The sequence below is a fragment of the Trichomonas vaginalis genome, chromosome IV (genome assembly GCF_026262505.1).
Source record: "Trichomonas vaginalis G3 chromosome IV, whole genome shotgun sequence".
In the NCBI taxonomy this organism is placed as follows: Eukaryota; Parabasalia; order Trichomonadida; family Trichomonadidae; genus Trichomonas; species Trichomonas vaginalis.
Genome location: NC_067206.1, coordinates 9,288,491 through 9,307,837, shown reverse-complemented (window position 1 = coordinate 9,307,837; position 19,347 = coordinate 9,288,491). Strand labels below are relative to the sequence as shown.

The window sequence follows — 19,347 nt, the reverse complement described above, 5'->3', positions numbered from 1 at the left end:
TTTATTCTAAGTAAAATGTCATTTCCGAAAAATAGAAGCGTAAGTGTTTCAAAAGGTTTAATGGGCGGTGGCAGATGTGAAGTTAAATTCACCAACTCAAACAAACAGTCCAAAGTGTTGTTGTCAATGTCAAAGAAAGAGATGTTGAAGTGGGGAAACCATACGAAGACGAAGATGGTATAACAATAGTTCCTGTAAAAGAACAACCAACATATCCTGAAGTTAGCAGAGACTTAAGTTCTGTTGCAGATATTCGAAACGACTACCAACAACTGAAAGACAAACTTAAACTCAGGAGAAGATTTGTCAAAGGCTTTAGGTATAATGTTAAACTTGGTCGAAACACAACCCTGTAAAAGTGAACTCATATGTCATTGCACCTCATGAAATTTTGAAAGAATATTGAAACTTTTGACAGAGGCAGACGATATAAACATCAAAGAAATAGAACCCGACATTAGTTGCTGTGGTGTTTCATATAATGTCATTGACAAGATATACGTTATGAAAGGAGGTGAAACGTTGAACTTAAAATATAGTTTCCCAGACGTCATAAAAATATTTGACGACCACAACATTTCATTAAAATTTATTTGCTAAGTAAATGGCAGAAGACACAATGGTTTATACTATTACGACTAAAAACCCTGAGTCATATAATTCTATAACAACAAACTTACAAAGTCCTCAAGGACGATATTGTAAACTAACCTTAAACACAATGACGACTAAAGCCTGTTTTGCTCTTTTGACACCAGAAGATTTATTGTTGTGAATGGTAAAAAATACTCCTTTGAAGATACTTACTCAGATATACCACAACAGGTTTTGTTGACTTATTTAATACTTTAAGGACGGATGTAACATGTGCTGCAACTAGAGCAGGTTTCATTATGTTTGGATGTCCGACTGAGTTTAGTATAAACGATATGAGCTATAATACAAAACTTATATCTGGTTTTTACTACCAACAGTTTCCTATAACAGGAAAAGGTGTCATACAAGGAATGTCTATTCCATTGACATTAAGCACACCAATCTTATATATTGTTTCAAACTTAGGTTCAAAGTGCTATTCGAATGTCGACAGAAACTATTATGACCAAAGATACTTATGCGTATAAACAACTTTCTCTGCTGGTTTGCCTATTGTTCATTCGAATGCAGAATTTTCAACTTTAGTGAACTCAAACACTTTGGCAAGTATAACGTTGACATTAGTTGACGCAAACTTTGTTCCTGTAAAACTTTTATGTCCTATGTATTTGTCAATGACGGCAGAAAGTTTCGAATTGGAAGATGCAACTGGTGAAAGTATTGTATTACAAGAACAACTTCAACAACAAATAGCTCAAGAAACACAATGCAACAAATGCAACAACAAAGTCAAGAATAAAAAAAATATTATTTTTTTTTATTTTTATAAAAATGTACAGAATAGATGTTTCAGATTTTTATGACTTCCAAGCATTCAGAAATATGTGTCCATTTAGAGACTATAACAAAGCAGTCGAGAATTTGAAACGTTTAGTCATTTATGTTGACTCTGCCCCAGAATGTTATGTCATGAAAGAATGGGATGTTGTCTTTAACAAACCAAGAGCGACAATTGTTCTGAACAAGAATGTAGACAGAAACTTAAGAAAATAAAAGTCGTACAAGTTGGCATGAAGATGTTAGATGCTTGGGATATCTTATTGTCAAAATTGAAGATTTTTCAGTTCGTGGTATAAAGTTTTATACACCTCTCCAAACTTCTATTCTATCTTCACTGGATATAAATATGAACAAGTAGAATGGAAAGAAAATATTATAGAAGCTTGGTTAGACCATGTCAAAGAAATTATATGCAATGGAAACGAAAGAGTCTATGAGTATATCTTTGTTGGTTTGCAAACATCTTACAACATCCAAGTGCTAAAAATGAAACTGCTCTCATTATAATTGGAAAAACAAGGAACAGGTAAGATACTTTCTTTACAGATATTTTGTGCAAACTGTTAGAGGGCTATTCGAATCCGAATATGACAAACTTAGAAAACATCTGCGGTAAATTTAACTCTTCAATTGAGAATATGAAACTTATAGTATGTAACGAACTTCAAAGTATAGATACAACAAAAGTTTTAAACTCAGATGCTTTGAAGAGTCTTATAACAGACAAAGTTGAGTTGTTGAAAGAAAGTATAAAGACCAAAGAGTTTGTGAAAATGTTGCAAACTTTCATTATGGTTTCAAACAATACTGTTCCGATGAAGTTAGAAAGTTCTGACAGAAGATATGTAGTTGTCAGAACGTCAGATTCTCATATGCAAGATACAGAATATTTTGACGACTTAGCAGAAACTTTTGACATCTGACTTTTACAACCACTTGTTCTCATATTTTATGACATTAGATATTTCTAAGTTCAATCCAAGACAAATTCCATATACCGAAGAGAGACAAACATTGTTAGAAGCAAACAAGAGTGTATATGAACTGTTTATAGATGAAACTGAACTTTGTGTCATTAGATGAAAGGTCATTGTACGATGAATATAAACAATATTGTCAAGAATATGGTTATATGGCAGCTTCTAAACGAACATTCTTGGCAAATGTCAAAAATCTTTTAGATGTTCAGAACGGCGTATATACAAAGAAATAATTTTTATGAGTAAATTTAAAAAAAATATTTTTTTTATCCGATAGAAAAGATGACGAAATATATTTCAGTCAACAAATATATGTCAGGACTTAAAGAAGAACTAGACCCATTCGCTTATTTGAATGTTTACTTCTACCATTTTGAAAAGTCTTCATTCAGCAAAGTTTGGAACATCGAACCAGTTAAGTTTGCTATTGTGACTAAAAATGGTGCGAAATTTGAAGACTTAGACATAGAAGGTTTGTTAGCAGTCAAAGAAAATTTTGACAGAAGGTTCTCAAACCTTAAAGAAGGCAAAGCATACAAACTTGTTATACCTTATGAACCAAAGAAAGCAGACGACTATGAATATTATGAGTCTAAGATAGTTGAAGTTCAAGGTAAATTGGGTAAAAAGATTTTAGAGTCTAAGCCAGTGTTTGCTCCTAAAGAGGAAGAGAACATTGACATTGACCCAGAAATGTTCTAAAAATAAAATTTTATTTTTACATGTCAAATTTCTTTTTCTCTGGCTCTGGTTCAGGTTCAGGTTCTTTCTTCTCTTCTACTTTTTTCTCTTTCTTTCCTTTCTTCTTCTTCTTCTCTGGTGGAGTTATGTCAAATTTGGCGCAACCATATTTATGTAAAAGTTCTTTGTCCTTTAATAGCTCATCTATTCTGTTTTCTATTTCATCTTCAAGAACAGCGCATGTGTCTTCTTTGCATTCTAAGAACTTTTGTTGGACTTCATCTTTCCAATCGGCGTCATCTCTGTCAACAAGTCTGTCATTGACAAATTTTAAGACTGCTCTTTGTAATGTTTTATGGTTCTTGTCATATTCCCAGAAACAGAACTTTAGAACAAATTCACCTTTCTTGTTTACACTATGTAAGATTTTATGGTCGACAGATGTTTTGCTGTCGAAAAGCTTGTCTCGAATATAGATAGCGAAATCGCTAGACATTTTCTAAAAGATAAAAATTTTAATTTTTCTAAAAATATGTTAGAAAAAAAGTTTGCTGACATTGACAAGAAATTTGAGAATGTTTTAAACAAGAACAAGAGAAAGTTAGAAAATGCTCAGATAAAGCCTATACATGACAAGTTCTTATTTGCTCAGAATGGTATAACAGGTCTAATTGCACCACCTGGGTCGGGTAAGACTTTCACTTATCTTAAAATGGCTGCACAACAACAAGAACTAGATGAGAAGAACCCATTCTATGAGTTAGTTGTTATTTGTAGTACTTCTGGTCAATTTGACCAAACCGTCAATTCGTTCAAAGATATTATAAAGAAGTCTAAGTTAGTATGTATAAAGGATACTGAGTTGTTAGATTGGATAAAGAAGTACCAAAGAAGAGTTTTGAAGTATAATGCTATAAATGAGTATATAAATTCGAAGTTTAAAGACCCAAATGAGGAAATGCAGAGAATATTAGAGAAGAAACACTTCAGAAACAAACAGAAAGAGATAGAATACATTTCGAAGAAATTGCAATCTTACGATTGGAAGACATACCCTCACAGATGTCTTCTTATCTTAGATGATTTCGCCTCTCATCCTTTGTTAAAGAATAGAGAACAAGATATGTGTCGAATTCTTAAGAAGCTCAGACACTTTAACATCTCTGTTGTCATTTGTGTACAGACAGCAAAGAGTTTAAGTAAGGATGTTAAAAGAATACTTACTGACATTATACTTTTCCCTGGATTGTCCGAAGACGATTTCATGGAACTTATGAAAGAGTCCATGGCAGGTAAGTTTGACAGACATGAACTATGGGAGAAGTACAAAGTCATACAAGACCCTCATACTTCTTTCAGAATTCACATCTACGCGAACAAAGTTCAAATTGTAAAAAGTCAAGCTTGAAAAATAAATGGTTCATCTACCCTACTTGTTTGAAGTTGTCAAAATACTCTGTTATTTTTCACGATTTTCATGAGTTTGGCTACCCCTGTAAAAGTCGGTCTAGAGAAATTTCATGAAATTTGGTCATTTTTTTCAGCAAAAATATATTTTAGGGTAGAAGGGTATATCTACCCCGTTTTCTACCCTCATTTCTACCCCAGTTATTTTATAAACGTTTCACATGGTAAACGTTATTTTTTAAATTTTGTGAAAACTCAACGGTTTGACACAAGCCCTAAAAATTATTTTACTCAGAATTTTGTTGCTGAATTCAGCAAAAATAATGTTTAGGGTAGAAGGGTATATCTACCCCGATATCTAACCTCTTTTCTACCCCAGTTATTTTATAAGCGTTTTACATGGTAAACATTGTGAATTCGTGAAATTCTAAACAATTTCGTAGCTTCTATTTCTTCTGTCAGTACATCGAATGTTTTAACAATGCCGAAGGTTTCTTTATATTTCTTCTTGACATCTGAAAGAAGGAAATCGTCAGCTGTTGGATAGTTTTTGTTTAGAAATGTCAACATGTCCATTTTATCTTCTGCTGGTTTCTCTGCCTCCCTCTTTAAGTCAGCATAGTCGTTTCTCATACGTTCTATCTCTTTGACGGAGTAGTTATATTTCCTAATTGCTGCCTTACATTTAGAACATTGTGGGTTCATTTTTGCGTTATATTCTGAAACCTTACCTGCTAGTATGACTAAGGCGTCAATTGCTCTCTTTAACTCAAAAGCTGCTGGTTTTATTTGTTCATTCCATATCTTACCTCTTCTATCTTTATCTCTTATCTGCCATACACATTCAGCAACTAACGAAACAAAGTTGTCGTAGGTCTTAAACTCCCCAGATTTGTATATGTCAGAGATGTTCTTATATACCATATCGCAATCTTTGTCCATGACTTTGTGGTTGCAATGAAATCCAAGAAACTCATAGTTAACCTTTCGTATGAACTTCTTTATTTCTACTGAGTCAGTTGCTTTGACTTCTATTTCATCGAATTCTGGAATAGTAAGCTTTTGTTGCTGGATTTCAGGCAATTTGGGTAAATGGTCGATGAGGTCCTGCATGTCATAAAGATACTGTTCATTTGTTTCATCTTTCGCACAACAGTCCAAAGTACTTGTTAAAAGTTCTTGCTTTATCTTCTGGATTTTTGTTTCGAAAGTATATGAAGAAGGAATGAAGCTTTTCATCTCTACTAACATTGAAGTTGGGTTCATGACTAACGAGTTTGGTGCTGTTGTTGCTAACATGTTCTTACAATAAAAATAAAAAAATATTTTTTTAAAAAAACCAACTTTATTTTTTATTTCGGGAAAACTCATGACAAATTCAAGAGGGTAGAAAAGAGGTTAGAAAAGAGGTTATATCTAACCTTCTACCCTAAAATATATTTTTGCCGAATTCATGAGTTTTGGTTGAAAGAATACGGTGGAGCCAAAAGTGGCTCGACCTCAAAACAAGCATTTTCTGTATAAAATTCATGAAAATTCAAGAGGGTAGAAAAGAGGTTAGAAAAGAGGTTAGATATACCCATCTACCCTAAATTATATTTTTGCTGAATTCAGCAACAAAATTCAAATTGTAAAAAGTCAACCTTGAAAAATGTAAGTGTTTAGTCTTAGTAAGATGGTAGCTTCTTAAAGCAAATACCATTGCTGAGTTTTATGTACGTGAAGAGAAGTACAATGAATTCAATTACGAGTACAATTGCAATGACAACTAAGGCAACTATTTTTGTCTTTTGCCAGCAAGGGTACTTCTTCTCTTCCAATGGTTCGGCAGAACTATACTCACTCATGAGAAATGCCAAAACGGTTTAATAGAAAAAGTGTTATTTTTTCATGTCCGAAGACTCGAAGGTGCAACACTTCCAAAATACCGACGAACTCAGAAGAGCAGCATGGCAGTATGTTCTTGACAACTTCTTTGAGTTCTCCAGGCACACCTTGGAAAATGCTGAAGAACTCCGACACAGAGAATTTGGAGAAATTGCACTCCAATACTACATTGACAAACAAAGGGTAAACAAAGGGTAAAATAAGACTAAAAACTTAAGGTTTAAAAAAGTGACATTTTTATGAGCTCCGAGTCACCGAGAAAACTTGGTCAGATGTTAGCAGCTTACTTCCCTGAGGAGGATGGAAGCGTTACATACGTAAGGTTCAAAAACAACGAACCTGGAATTGCGTACCAAATTCGCAATTACATGACCATGGAAGAGTACGAAAGGTTTCTACAAGAGAAACCAGCTCTAAACAACTCAGAAAAGAAAGAATAAAAAGTTTAACTCGTAATTGTTTATTTTTTTACTTGTATGGGCAAGCTGCAAGAATGAAGTCGACTATCTCGGTCTTTGTCTTGACGAGCTGGACTGCTCTTGCGAGTACGTCTGTTTTGCGGTCTCCAGCTGGTGTCTGACCTTCGTAATTGCGCATGTTCTTGAGAGCTCCAACTGTAAATGGTTGTAGGATGAAGAGTCTCTCAGACTGCTTGAGGTAGTCTTCACGGTCACGAACCGAATCTGTGGTACGAGTCGAATCGGTCGATTTGAGGGAAGAGACTGAAAGCCTGTCTTCTTCCATTGGGGTAGTAGCATACTCTTTGCGTAAGCGGTTCAGACCTTCCTCGAACTCTTGGTCTCTCTTGGATTGAGATTGGAATTGTGGGGCAGGGTTTTGCATAAACATCCAAGGGTTGGGGAAGTAAGGCATAGGCTGAGGAGGAGGGTAGTTCGGGAAGCCTTGTGGTAGGTAGTAACCTTGAGGTGGAAATTGGTAGTAATTTGGTGGAGGGACTTGCTGGAACTGAGGTTGCTGAGGTGCAGGGGCTGGTGCTTTAGGTTCCTCTGGTTTGGGAATGGGCTCGGTTGGTGGTACGTCGGACATCTGTTTGTGGCTTAACCGTCGGAAGGAAAAACCTTTCCTGTCGGAAGGAAAAACCTTTCCTGTCGGAAGGAAAAACCTTTCCTGTCGGAAGGAAAAACTTTTTCTGAAGTTCGACCAAAAGTTCTCAATTTTCGAAAATTTGAATGGTTTACGGACGGACAACTGGAAGAGTCCTTCCTGTCGTCGGGAAAATTTTTTCCAGTTGTCGGGAAAATATTTTCCTGTCGGATGGAAGGACTCGGAATACCAGAAGGATTTGACGAGGCAATTTACCTTATAGAGATAAATGAAGTTGTTAAGCAGTACTTGCGCAGGGTAATGAAGCCCAAGGTCAAGTTCACCACTATTTCTGGAAGGTCTACACTTCAGCTCGAGACTTCGACTGGAATTCCAATTCAAATACCAGACGGGACAGCCTACGATGGCATAAAGGACGCCAAAAGAGAAGCTCTTGTTAAGTTCCTAAACAAACGTCCTTGGATAAAAATACCAAACAAGGAGAACCCCCTACCCCATATGAAATTGGCAATTCAGTCTCTCCTTCACTTCTCGGGTCAGCCGTTCTACATAACCTGTGAAGGCGACATCCAACCAGTTCAGTCAACCTTAACGTTTTGAGTAAAAACATTTTTTTTCATTTTTTGAATGAAGCAAGTTAAATTCGTCCCACACCAATCTCAATGGACCGATGAAGAGTTTCAAGCCATGGTTGAAGGCGTTGAGAACGACATAGACGGCGAACTTGAAGGAGCTCAAACCACAATTGCAACCAAAATTGCACAAGTCAAAGAAGAGATAGCTCCACTTAAAGCTACCAAAGCTACTCTTGACCTCATGGATACTTACCGTTTAGATATCAAGAGAGGAATAAGACAATTAAAATTAAAACTCTTAAATTACGAAGCTATACTCCAGAAGTTAGCAGAGATGAGAAGACTTTACCAGAGCTACTTACATGTAAGGGACTTACCTTCAAGCAGTCCGACCAAAGATGAATTTTCTGACATTGTCCCAATTTTGTCCGAAAGTCAGCTCAGATGTTTTGAACTGCTCCCAACATATCCGGAATATGAACGTTTGCCTGAACTCTTCCGCAATCTCAAAAAACGTTTTTGGTTCTCATGTTCGAAACTTTTATCGGAAGAGACAACAAACGTTCAGAAGAAGAACAAGATATTATTTAAACTTGTTGTATGACTTAACCGTCATAACAAGCTTTTTGAAGTAAAACCGTCATTCTCAAACCACTTCATTTTTTCGATGTCCGAACAAGCACCGAAGCCGAACACAATGGCAGATGTCCTTTCAATGTTGCCAGACAAGCGCCCAGTTCAAATTCAAATTTTGAATTTGAAAGCTCATCTGACAAACACCGTTAAGACTCTCCAAAGTAGTCTTATGGAAGAGATGACCAAGCTCAAAGCCGATGTCCTCATGAACCAAGCTTCCAATGAGAAATGCCTGAATGATTTGACGGAAACCTTGCGCATTTACGCGAGAGAGAACCGAGACCTTGCCAGACTCATCTACCGTTTCTTCGAAGAGATAGACGCCATCTGGAAGGTACTCGGAAAGGACAGAACCTCCAACACCGTAATTCGTGAGTACCAAATTGAAGAAGGAATTTTCGAGGAAGAAGAGAAACACGAAGAAGAAGAGAAACACGAAGAAGAAGAGGAAGAAGAAGAGAAACACGAAGAAAAGGAAGTTTGGGCAACCCTTGTTGCCGATGACAGTTATGAAATTTCCCAACCCTACCCATACAAAATCCGCAACAAGGAGACAGGCAAGGTTCTTACCCCAGTCCTCAACAACTTGGGACACTTGAACCTTAACCTTCGGAATCGCGGTTCAATCTCCATGGGCAAGCTTGTCGCAATTCAATGGGTTCCAAATCCAGGCAAGAAGACGAAGGTCAGACACATTGACGGTGACAAGCTCAACAACCGTAAGGAGAACCTCGAGTGGTTCTAAGAGTAAAAAAATTTTATTTTAGGGGGAAACCCCGAGTAAATTTAGGTGTTTATTTAGTTAAGTAGCTTAAATTAATGAGAATTTGGACAAGTAGTTCCTGACCCCTGAATTGGACTCTTTCGTCATCCCAGTTGCCTAGGAGGTCGTCCCAGAGGAGTTGGTAGAATTGCCAATCCAAGGACGATTTGTCCTCCCAGGCATTGAGGATGTACTGCTCGTAGAGTTTCATGACCTCTGCCTTGCACCAGACACCCTCTCCCTTGGAACGTAAGGCTTCTTCGAAGTGCTCGAATGCGATTGGCTGCGGGACCATCTGAAATGACACTTTTTGTCCGTTTGGTCAATGTTCGTGTCTCGTGTCATAGTCGACGAAAATACAAACAAACAGGTTATATATGAGTTTGAGACCAAGAATGGTGTAACTCGACCTGTCCGATTCAAATTCGAATAAAAATTTTTTACTTCATGCAATGTTTTATTTCTGTGCCGTCTTCAAGTATGCCCCAGTACTTACGCTTGGAGAGGACATGAACTTCGGTGAAAATTTTGTCCAATTTGAATTGACCCATCTTTTCACCGACCATGCCCATTTCAATGAGTTTGTTGTACCCTTCTTCGTTCGTCATGAGTGCGTCAATGTTCTCATAGTAAACCACAACTTTCGATTTGACTTCGGAGAAGAATTTGTTGTAGTTGTCAAGGACTGCTTTTGCGAACTGAGGGTAAGACCAATGTTCGACAATAGGTTTTAATGTGGTTACTAAGCCACTTTGACCTTGAGTGAATTCGTACTTCAAAACAAAAGGAGAAAACCTTTCAACAAAGTTGTCGACCTTCTCATAATGTTTACTCTTCATCTCTTGAGGTTTCTTAATGGAATATCCCCATGTCGAATTCATAAGCAATTTGAGTGTCATTGCAAGTTTGGGGTTTGAAGCTTTCCTAATATCATACAGTTGTTGTATGACTTTTCCAACTGTATAGTTCCTTCCCGAGAACTCACCATCTTCGTTTGGAATTCCAGTCGGAATATATTGGACAAACCTCATGTATGCAGCGTTAAGGTCGACATAGTATATCTTTTCATCTGAGTCGAACTTGTCGCAACCAATTGGTCCAGTTTGTGGAAATTCAAGTGAGTCTCTTATCTTCTGAGAAACTTCTCCTGTTATCTCATAAACATCGTCGAAGCAACCTGTTTCATATAAAACCTTCTGACCTAACTCAGATGCTCTCCAATACAATTTGACGTCAATTGGATGTCTCAATGGAAGTTTGTTTATAGCATCTTGAAGTTCTTGCAACCTCATTGGAAGTTCTTCTGGTTCAGGTTGGTATCCGAACAATCCAACTCCTTTTGGAATTGTGTACTTCTTTTGTACTAGAACTTTGTCTGGAACAACTTTTGGTCTTGCTAACAGTGAAAAGTTTGTTTCGTCTTTTGGTACAAAAGTTTCTGTCAGCTTGTCATCTGGAATTGGTTCCAACAAACCTTTCTCGAAAAGAATGTTTACAGCTCTGACAATGTTGCACTTGCCTTTTCCGAACAATGGGTTTGTAAGACTTTCGTTCAACATGAAGTGGTTGTGGACAATTGCAATCTTCAACCATGGTAAGTCTTTGTCAACAACATAGTCGTCATGTGAAGAACCTTTAGCTGTAGGTATGTTGACTCGGATATTGACATTTGCCAACGGTGCAATTTTTGACAATTGACCTCTGAGAATGTACCTTGTCTTCACACATGACTCAAGATACTTCATTTTCTCATCTGTAACAAGACCAGAGTTCCTGAGACATGTAAGAATACAAGGTTCATTGACAATTGTTTCAATTGAATTGTAAATTCCATACCTTGTCAAGTCAATGTCAGACTTATTTATGAAGGGGAAGTATCCAGCATGTTGTCTGACTGCTTGAGGGTTAGGTTGGTACCATTCGAACTTGACACTTGCAATTCCTTCAATTGCATTCAAAATGTCTGAGTCGGAGTCAACCATTTGTTCTCTCTTTGTAGTCTTGAAAGCGTCAAGAAGCATTGCAGCTGTTGTGACATTGCCATGTGCATAGTAAATGTGACCATCCAAATCTGTTATGGTCAATCTGAGATTGTATCCTTTCTTATTTCCATCTTGTATGGCAGCAAGTACACCCATGAAGCCTTCTTTGTTCTTTCCTTCTTCAAAATTTACTGTAAAGGTTCGACCAGATGTAATTTGACTTCTAACTTCACGATACTTTTCATATGCATATCTTGTTCTTTCCATGGGAGCATGTGCGTCTTCACCTTTTCCTTTTTTCCTTCTCAAGGGATGCAACTGTTCGTTATGTTTCCAGTAGAACCTGGCAAAGCCGTCGTGTCCTTCAACCTGTGGCTCAGTAACATCGAAAGGCATGTCCATAAGACGTTCTTCTTCTAACCTCTCTAACCTGTTTGGATAATTTGTGCGTGCTGTTTCCAAGTCCATTTCATAGGTCAGACCAGACAGTTTGTCATAGACTTTTATGGGTCTTCCCTTCCTATATTTAAACTTCTTCGAAACTTTCCAACCATATCTTTCTAACTCTGCTTTTATTCTAGCAGATTTTCTATCCATTCTATATGGGGGCATTTTTATAAAAATAAAAAAATGTTTTTTCTTTACTTTACGTAACCGCCTGCTGCCATAAGTCTTTGACGCCAACCCATACCAGCTAATGAAGGTTGACTTGGTTTAGTTTGGAAACTAAACTTTGGTTTTGGTTTATCTTCAGTTTTTGGTTTCTCTTCTTCTATCGGTTTTTCGTCACTTTTCGGTTCCTCTGACTTTACCTCACTTGCAGGAATAGTAGTGTCGTTAACATCTTCATAAATATCATATGCCATTTGTTTTTGTTTTCCTTTCAACTTTTTGTGTTTGTTGTAAAGTTTAGAATATTTTGACTCTAAGTCAATGAGATGTTCTATAATGAACTGTTGGTCAGTGAAGTAAACTTTTCCATCTGTTGTCTCGAAAGCTCCTTCAGACTTCAATATTTTATTTGTGAGAGTTTGTTTCTTTTTTGAGATACTAGCCGTTCCATTTCTATGAAAAGTGACTTTGTAGTTAGGGTTTGTATTTCCAGACCTGGCACCTTCTATTATTGAATTTTTCTCTTCATCTGTAAGTTCTTTGACAGGTTTTGACAATGGTTCTGAACTTTTTGTTTGTGGTGTCAAATCTACCGTTTCAACTTCTTCGGTCATTTCATCTCAGTAAAAAATTTTAGTTTGGTTTGTTTTCAACTGGTTGTTGTTGTTTTTTAAGTCGGTCTAAAACTTCCTGAGGTATAGGAAGAACTTGACAAACACGTTGTGTAACTGCTGGAAGCCGACAAATCCATCTTGAACTTATTTGTCTCAATGCTGTATTGTTCATTTCATCTCAGTAAAAAAACTTTACATTCCCCACGTTTGAGGCGGTTGAGGTTGGTTATTGTTTACCCATGTTGTGCATGGTTATATCCTCTGTTAAAGAATCTTTCACCTTGGTCCATATAGTGTCCTGCTTGGTTATAGTAGTCATTTGCTTTGTTATAATAGTTTCCTGCTTGTCTTCCTACATTGTCCATCCATCCTTGAACTTTTCCTCTTGTTTCAGGATTTGGAATAAGATTTGCTGCATCTCGTGCTACATCCCAACCTTTCTGTACAGTTTGTATAATAGGTTGTGCTTCTCTTTCAGTATACCTAATGTACTCAAAATCTTCCTTCCAACTCCAAATACACCTCTGGCTATTGTTCCACTGCGGGCAAAAATCTGGATGCAACTCCTGCTAATGCGCCAAATAAACCCATTTCTTATGGGTTAAAAAATGACGAATCCAAACAAGGACCCCTATGTTTCTAAGGCGACAAAGAAAGCACTCATGGTAAAAATCTTTAGTTCAACACCAAATGCTTGGTTTATGGATATCTTGGAAAAATTCCGAGGTATAGAGAAGATGGACCACCATACTGGCTAATATTTGTCGGTCAAAACACAAGATACTGTGAAGCCATACCATTATGGTCCAAAAATATTTTAGATGTGAAAACTGCTTTGACAATATTCGTTGACAAATACCATCCAACAAAACTGACATCTGACTGTGAAAGTTCTTTCAAATCAGATGATATTAAAAACTATCTGCGTTCAAAAAATGTAAACCAATATTTCATTGTCGACCAAAACCATTCTGCTCTTGGTGTCATTGACAGTTGTATAAAAATCTTAAGAGACTTAAATCAACCACAAGGTGGTGAGGTAGATGAAATGTCATATGACGACAAATATAGGCACTTCTCCATGGCAAAGATGAGACAAGTTTTAAATATTTACAATAGCCGTAAACAAAAAGGTTTGGGAAACCACTCCCCCGAAGAAATGAAAAACAACCCTGACTTAGAGAAAGACTATATATTTAATAGTTTAGTCAAAAGAGACAAACAAGAAAGAATGCCAGGCTTCAAACTTCAGAAAGGTGACAAAGTAAAAATAGAAATACCTAAACGCGACCCATATGAAAATACTATTGACTATGACAACAATGGGAACTCGACAGGTACTCGCATTCGTGTTCGTAAAAATAGAAGAAAGTATACAAGAGAATATTATGAAGTTTTAGGCAAACATGGCAAAATGTACAGACTGCAAGCAGAAGATAAAACGACTATTGTCAGACCTCGTTTCAAACTTGTCAAAGTTCAAGGTGGTATACTTTCAAAGACAGTTCCTAACAAATATAAGACAACTCCTGACGAATATGCTAAAGAAGTTGAAAATGACGACTAAGCATTTCTATACCATGCGTAAACTGTCATGTAAGGTGGCATGTAGTCTTTACTTTGTCCCGTTGTTTGCGTATATCCTGAAACGCGATGTGTATGGTTTCCATCTCCCTGAGTGTCACCCCAGAAACAATTTATAGCAAACTGAACGTCGTCTTTAACATCATATCCTTTACCTTTTTTCATTGCTGACCAATCCCAAAATTTATGCTTATGCCAACCTGCTTGAGATGTACTTAAATCTATGTAGTGACTGTGTGCAGGTAAATTTTCACCTGAAATCGTTTTACTTCCACCTGTTTCCTTTGAAGAGTTTGCACAATACAAAAACCTGTCGACTATTTGAGTCCAAGTTCCAAAACCCAGAACTGTTTCTGGTCTGGTAGAGTTCATTGACGTATAAATAGAGCCTATAGGATATAATGTTTGAAGTATTTCTGTCTTTAATGTTTGAAGCTCTGTTTTGTCTGCTTTCTTGTCATATAAATCTTGAGCAGTGAATTTAATATTATGTTCATCCTTCATGACATAAACATCTTTACATCTAATGTTTCTCATCGTCGTTATGTCGTCATCCGATGTTAAACCTTGTGGAAAGTTAGGAGGTTTACAATATAATGCATCCCCACCAGTTTCTTCAACCGTTCCTTCAATACTTTCTATAGCAACAGTTGTAAAACTTGTATGTGTATGGTTCTTGTCTGCTTTCTTCTCTAACTCATCGTTAACATAAGTTTTATCTGCTTTAAGGTCTAAACATCCTGAAACCCATCCTGTATCGGCTTTAACTTTAAAAGTCTTCGATGTCCATTCATGGTACCAGTCAACCCTTTCTTTCATTTCGTTATCTTTTTCATCCACATATTCCTTATCTGCTTTCTTCTCTAACTTACTAGCCACATATTCCTTATCCGCTTTCTTTTCAAGGCTAACGTTTAAGTCTGTTATTTCAGATATAGAATGTGTATGAGTCTTTTTAGAATATTCGTTTTCAGCTCTTGTCACTTCACTTGACATTTTATTGTCAACATATGTTTTGTCTGCTAGTTCAGGATGAGTATGTTCTTTTGTTGCATAAGCATTGTTAGCTCTTTCTTCTTCTTTTGCTATTGCATCGTCTACATACTCTTTGTCAGCTTTGTTGTCAATATCTGCTTTCAAAAGAAGTTCATCTATAGGTTTCTCGTTTAAAGTTCCTTTTGTTGGATTTATACAAACAGTATGGTTCTTGTTGTCTTGAAACAGAAACTCGTCTGTCATTGGGTTTATCGTCAGTTTTAAGTTTCCTTCTTTCAATGACTCAGATATCTTAGAATAGTTTGAAAAGTTTGTTGTGTTCTTATTTAGAGCTTGCATAATGAGTTGTCGGTTGTGTTGTATTTCTCTCATAGACGCTGTTTCATTTGACATTTTTATTCTAGATAAAATATGCTTCCAATAGAAAAAGAAAATTCAAGAGTTGCTACAACTAAACCATTAGATGAACTTTTTACTAATGTCGGTCAAAAGTTTGAGACAGAGACCGTAAAGCATGAAGGCTATCGTTTTGACTACCCATTAAGATGGCTAAGAGACCCATCTGTCACAAAAGCTATTGGCTTTCGTAGAATGAAGTTTGTGTCTGTAGAAGATAAAAGTTTTCCATTTATTGTAAGGTTTCATATAGATTATATATCTGAAGGGAAACGAAAAATGTGGGAAGAAATTGAGCTAATACAAGTTGACCTTTCATCTTCTCTACAGACTGCGTTAAAAATATAGAAGATAAAATAAATTCATGTTATGCAAAATATGCTGATGAATATGCAAATACCGAGAGCACACTTTATGTGAGAATTGTATATGACAAACAAAATTCACAAGTGTCATTTCAAATCTACGAAGACAATCCAAAGAAAGACGAACAAATATATACAGAATTCACTGCAATGTCATGGTATTATTTGCAAAGAATGTTAAATCAGAAAGTCAAACTTCCTTTAGCAAATATTTACAGTCGATATGCAAGAGATGAACCATATTTATTTAAAGATGTTTTCGACTCAGATGCTATTATAGTTCATGCTTCATTTTCTGGTGCGCAAAACTCTTTTTTATGCTTGGCAAATGACTTTTACGAAAAACCTACAAAGTTATACGAACCACCAAGTGGAAGTATTTCAGACTTTCAAGTATGGTTTACTACAGATGGAAGAAAAAGAATAATTCCATTATACCATGCGTTTTACTTAGAACTTAGTTTCATATACAACTACTATCGAACGATAAAAATATAATTTTTTAATACGGTTGAGGTGTTGGATTTGGTTGCCAACTAGACTGTGGTGCAGGTTCAGGCTGTTGTATAACAGGAGCTTGTTCTTCTGGTTCAGGGTCTTTAGGTATAATACCAACGAACTGACCTACTCTTTTACCAATATTTTTGACTCCGTTCCAAATTCCTCTTCCTACGGTTTTTATTCCATTCCATATACCTCTTCCAACATTTCGAAAGAAGTTTCCAATACTACTGAAGAAACCCATTTTACTATATGTAAAAATCTAATGTCCGCCTAGTCTCTTACGTTTCCTGTTGAGTTCCATAGCATTCTTTAACTGGAGCTCATACATTCTGTTTCTCCTCTGGTAGAAAACATATTCTGGGTCAACTCCTGTGTTCGCGTCATCTGCATAAAGTTGTTTATATCCCACTTCAGGGTTTGTATAAAACTCTTTCCATCTCATATTTGCATACCATGGTGGCAAACCTAACGCAGCGTCATTTGACATGGCAGTTTGCATTTGTACATCTGTTGGCACTTGACCATAGTTTGCCATTGCAGTTTGTATTCTAACTTCATTTGGAATATTCTCTGGGTTTGGTTGTCCAGGTTGCTGTGCATTCGCTAAGTTCTGTGCGTCCATTTAATATTAGATAAAAATATCTCTTACGAGTACATATGCTGAACATTTGCAGACATTGGTTCATCTTCATATTCTCTATATCTTTCTGCCACGTCAAATAAATAAATGACACAATGGAAAAAACCTAAAACAAGTAGTCCTATTTCAAACCACATTTACTTACCAATAAAATTTCTTTATTGTGACACTTTCTCCAGTTTATAGGACCTCTCTCATATTCTATCTTGTCATATCTAAACTCATAGTCATGTATGTCCTCTAACCATCTCATAACGGTTTCCAAACCACTTTTATCGGATGTAAAGTAAAAGCATGGATGGTTATGTAAAACGTCTAAAGTTTCTAAAGAGTCTCTCAAAGTCCAGTCTACTTGGTATTGAAAATCCCATGTGTTATAGAACGGTGGGTCCACCATAAAGAAAACATTTTCCTTGTCTTTATATTTTTCATACAACTCTGTCCAATGACATCTCACAAACTCTATACCCTCAATATATTTTTCTATGTCCTCTTTGAAAACATTTGTATAGTTGAGATATAAAACTTTTGACATAAGTGTTTCAATGTCATGAACTCTTATAGCACCACTATATAATAGTCTAGCAGATATACTATCCCAGTCTATATATTCTGCTTTTTTCAAAACCTCTCTCACAATATTTTTCTTATCTAATGGTATACGTTCCATCTTACCTATAGGTATCTTTTCTTTTAACTCTTTCAATATTTTGTTAGTGTCTGGAATATGTTTGAGACGGTTCATATAGTTGTCGAAGTCATTGCATATAATCTTTGAGTCAGGAAATACGGTATGACATAAATGGGATATATAGAAACTTCCACCGAACAAATCTACAAATGTTAGACCATTCGGTAGTTTCTTAAGTTCTCTCAATATAATATCTTTACATTTACTCTTATTTCCAAAGAACGGTAACGGAGGTTTTGTAAAATTCATTTATATATAATAATAAAAATGTTTTTCCTGAAAAGTGACAGAAAAGTGACAAAACATGTACGAAGAAGTCTTGAAAATTCAAGAGGGTAGAAAAGAGGTTAGAAAAGAGGTTATATCTAACCTTCTACCCTAAACATTATTTTTGTCTGATTTTACGAAGAAGTCTTGACAAAACATGAAAACATATATAATTTGTGAAAAGCTCCTGGAAGACCCGTATATAAGAACTTCATTTATACTAAACATCTTCAGGGCTAGAAGGGGCGCAGCCCCTGGAAGCCCCAATACCTTTTTTTTTTTTTTTTTAATTGGCTTCTTGATTCTGAACAAAATTTAATACTTGGTATAAACGTGATTGAACTTCTCTTTTCAATTTTGTTTTATAATCTGTCAATCGAGGCTCGCGAATTCTAATTGAAGGAATAAAACCTGTTTGAAGTAAATCGTTTTTAATACGATAAAAGTAATTGGGTGCAACTTCTTCTAAAAGATTTTTGACAAAAACATCAATTCTTTGATTTTTAACGCAGCCAAAATCGTGATATTTTATCTTTTTAAATAAAGATTCAGAAACGTTATTCACAACGGTTAATTCATTTGGTCTGGCAGCGGCTATCCACATCATAGCCAACAATTCCTTATACAAAATTCAAAAACTTGGGTGCAATCAGAACTGATTGCACCCAAGTTTTTGAACTTTCTTGAGGGAATTAAAGGGTGAGAGATTTATAGTCTATCTATATATCTCCCACCCTCTAATTCCCTCCCTGACAGCGGGAAATTTTGTCTGAATGTTAAACTATTCAGACAAAGTTTCCCACTGTTTGCGAAGGAATTGTTGGCTATGATGTACTGATTCATGATCAGTACATCATAGCCAACAATTCCTTATATAAAGTTCAAAAACTTGGGTGCAATCAGAACTGATTGCACCCAAGTTTTTGAACTTTCTTGAGGGAATGGAAGAGTAAGAGGTATACATTATGAATATATACCTCTTACCCTTCCATTCCCTCTCTGACAGCGGAAAACTTTGTCTGAATGTTAAACTATTCAGACAAAGTTTCCCGCTGTCAGCGAAAGAATTGTTCCATCTGGTGCATAGAGTGTGAATCTATGCACCAAATGGAGCAAGTCCCTCGCGAAATTGCCAAAACTTGCGTCGCATTTCAAAGATTGCGACCCAAATTTTGGCGATTTCTAGTAGAGATGGAGTATTTTGAATCACTGACCTATATGCAGTGGCTCAAAGGGCTCCATCTCTACTTTGAAGCAAGGAAACT

The 19,347-nt window shown here is 36.3% G+C and overlaps 17 protein-coding genes and 1 pseudogene across 18 annotated transcripts, besides 2 other annotated features; 7 read left to right on the top strand and 11 right to left on the bottom strand.

Annotated features, from left to right (window-relative positions):
• Positions 1 to 15,177: a mobile genetic element.
• Positions 1,429 to 2,173, top strand: TVAGG3_0058200 (annotated as a pseudogene). Its single transcript has one exon. A coding segment is annotated over exon 1 (745 nt).
• TVAGG3_0058190 (protein of unknown function, DUF4108 family) lies at positions 2,730 to 3,119 on the top strand (the record flags this gene model as incomplete). The annotated part of the gene is made up of 1 exon (XM_051221327.1): positions 2,730 to 3,119. One exon carries the CDS (start codon positions 2,730 to 2,732, stop codon positions 3,117 to 3,119), a length of 390 nt encoding a protein of 129 aa, XP_051106313.1.
• On the bottom strand, positions 3,136 to 3,594 carry TVAGG3_0058180 (uncharacterized protein; the record flags this gene model as incomplete). The annotated part of the gene is made up of 1 exon (XM_051221326.1): positions 3,136 to 3,594. The coding sequence occupies one exon, from the start codon at positions 3,592 to 3,594 to the stop codon at positions 3,136 to 3,138; it is 459 nt and encodes a 152-aa protein (XP_051106312.1).
• Positions 4,057 to 4,506, top strand: TVAGG3_0058170 (protein of unknown function, DUF4106 family; the record flags this gene model as incomplete). Its single annotated transcript, XM_051221325.1, has 1 exon — positions 4,057 to 4,506. The coding sequence occupies one exon, from the start codon at positions 4,057 to 4,059 to the stop codon at positions 4,504 to 4,506; it is 450 nt and encodes a 149-aa protein (XP_051106311.1).
• Positions 4,890 to 5,138, bottom strand: TVAGG3_0058160 (organellar and viral DNA polymerase type B; the record flags this gene model as incomplete). Its single annotated transcript, XM_051221324.1, has 1 exon — positions 4,890 to 5,138. The coding sequence occupies one exon, from the start codon at positions 5,136 to 5,138 to the stop codon at positions 4,890 to 4,892; it is 249 nt and encodes an 82-aa protein (XP_051106310.1).
• On the bottom strand, positions 5,291 to 5,804 carry TVAGG3_0058150 (organellar and viral DNA polymerase type B; the record flags this gene model as incomplete). Its single annotated transcript, XM_051221323.1, has 1 exon — positions 5,291 to 5,804. A coding segment is annotated over one exon (514 nt), but the record flags the coding sequence as incomplete, so codon positions are not given.
• On the top strand, positions 6,632 to 6,832 carry TVAGG3_0058140 (uncharacterized protein; the record flags this gene model as incomplete). Its single annotated transcript, XM_051221322.1, has 1 exon — positions 6,632 to 6,832. One exon carries the CDS (start codon positions 6,632 to 6,634, stop codon positions 6,830 to 6,832), a length of 201 nt encoding a protein of 66 aa, XP_051106308.1.
• On the bottom strand, positions 6,861 to 7,439 carry TVAGG3_0058130 (uncharacterized protein; the record flags this gene model as incomplete). The annotated part of the gene is made up of 1 exon (XM_051221321.1): positions 6,861 to 7,439. One exon carries the CDS (start codon positions 7,437 to 7,439, stop codon positions 6,861 to 6,863), a length of 579 nt encoding a protein of 192 aa, XP_051106307.1.
• Positions 7,668 to 8,057, top strand: TVAGG3_0058120 (uncharacterized protein; the record flags this gene model as incomplete). Its single annotated transcript, XM_051221320.1, has 1 exon — positions 7,668 to 8,057. The coding sequence occupies one exon, from the start codon at positions 7,668 to 7,670 to the stop codon at positions 8,055 to 8,057; it is 390 nt and encodes a 129-aa protein (XP_051106306.1).
• TVAGG3_0058110 (uncharacterized protein) lies at positions 8,700 to 9,146 on the top strand (the record flags this gene model as incomplete). The annotated part of the gene is made up of 1 exon (XM_051221319.1): positions 8,700 to 9,146. A coding segment is annotated over one exon (447 nt), but the record flags the coding sequence as incomplete, so codon positions are not given.
• TVAGG3_0058100 (HNH endonuclease family) lies at positions 9,162 to 9,413 on the top strand (the record flags this gene model as incomplete). The annotated part of the gene is made up of 1 exon (XM_051221318.1): positions 9,162 to 9,413. A coding segment is annotated over one exon (252 nt), but the record flags the coding sequence as incomplete, so codon positions are not given.
• On the bottom strand, positions 9,463 to 9,726 carry TVAGG3_0058090 (uncharacterized protein; the record flags this gene model as incomplete). The annotated part of the gene is made up of 1 exon (XM_051221317.1): positions 9,463 to 9,726. The coding sequence occupies one exon, from the start codon at positions 9,724 to 9,726 to the stop codon at positions 9,463 to 9,465; it is 264 nt and encodes an 87-aa protein (XP_051106303.1).
• On the bottom strand, positions 9,872 to 10,069 carry TVAGG3_0058080 (DNA/RNA polymerases family; the record flags this gene model as incomplete). Its single annotated transcript, XM_051221316.1, has 1 exon — positions 9,872 to 10,069. A coding segment is annotated over one exon (198 nt), but the record flags the coding sequence as incomplete, so codon positions are not given.
• TVAGG3_0058070 (uncharacterized protein) lies at positions 11,272 to 12,010 on the bottom strand (the record flags this gene model as incomplete). The annotated part of the gene is made up of 1 exon (XM_051221315.1): positions 11,272 to 12,010. A coding segment is annotated over one exon (739 nt), but the record flags the coding sequence as incomplete, so codon positions are not given.
• Positions 12,659 to 12,811, bottom strand: TVAGG3_0058060 (uncharacterized protein; the record flags this gene model as incomplete). Its single annotated transcript, XM_051221314.1, has 1 exon — positions 12,659 to 12,811. One exon carries the CDS (start codon positions 12,809 to 12,811, stop codon positions 12,659 to 12,661), a length of 153 nt encoding a protein of 50 aa, XP_051106300.1.
• Positions 14,203 to 15,042, bottom strand: TVAGG3_0058050 (phage tail repeat-like family; the record flags this gene model as incomplete). The annotated part of the gene is made up of 1 exon (XM_051221313.1): positions 14,203 to 15,042. The coding sequence occupies one exon, from the start codon at positions 15,040 to 15,042 to the stop codon at positions 14,203 to 14,205; it is 840 nt and encodes a 279-aa protein (XP_051106299.1).
• Positions 15,178 to 16,482: 1,305 nt separating the features above from the next.
• Positions 16,483 to 16,725, bottom strand: TVAGG3_0058030 (serine threonine-protein phosphatase family; the record flags this gene model as incomplete). Its single annotated transcript, XM_051221312.1, has 1 exon — positions 16,483 to 16,725. One exon carries the CDS (start codon positions 16,723 to 16,725, stop codon positions 16,483 to 16,485), a length of 243 nt encoding a protein of 80 aa, XP_051106298.1.
• Positions 16,726 to 16,743: 18 nt separating this feature from the next.
• Positions 16,744 to 17,106, bottom strand: TVAGG3_0058020 (uncharacterized protein; the record flags this gene model as incomplete). The annotated part of the gene is made up of 1 exon (XM_051221311.1): positions 16,744 to 17,106. The coding sequence occupies one exon, from the start codon at positions 17,104 to 17,106 to the stop codon at positions 16,744 to 16,746; it is 363 nt and encodes a 120-aa protein (XP_051106297.1).
• Positions 17,107 to 18,370: 1,264 nt separating this feature from the next.
• Positions 18,371 to 19,347: part of a mobile genetic element that runs on past the window's edge.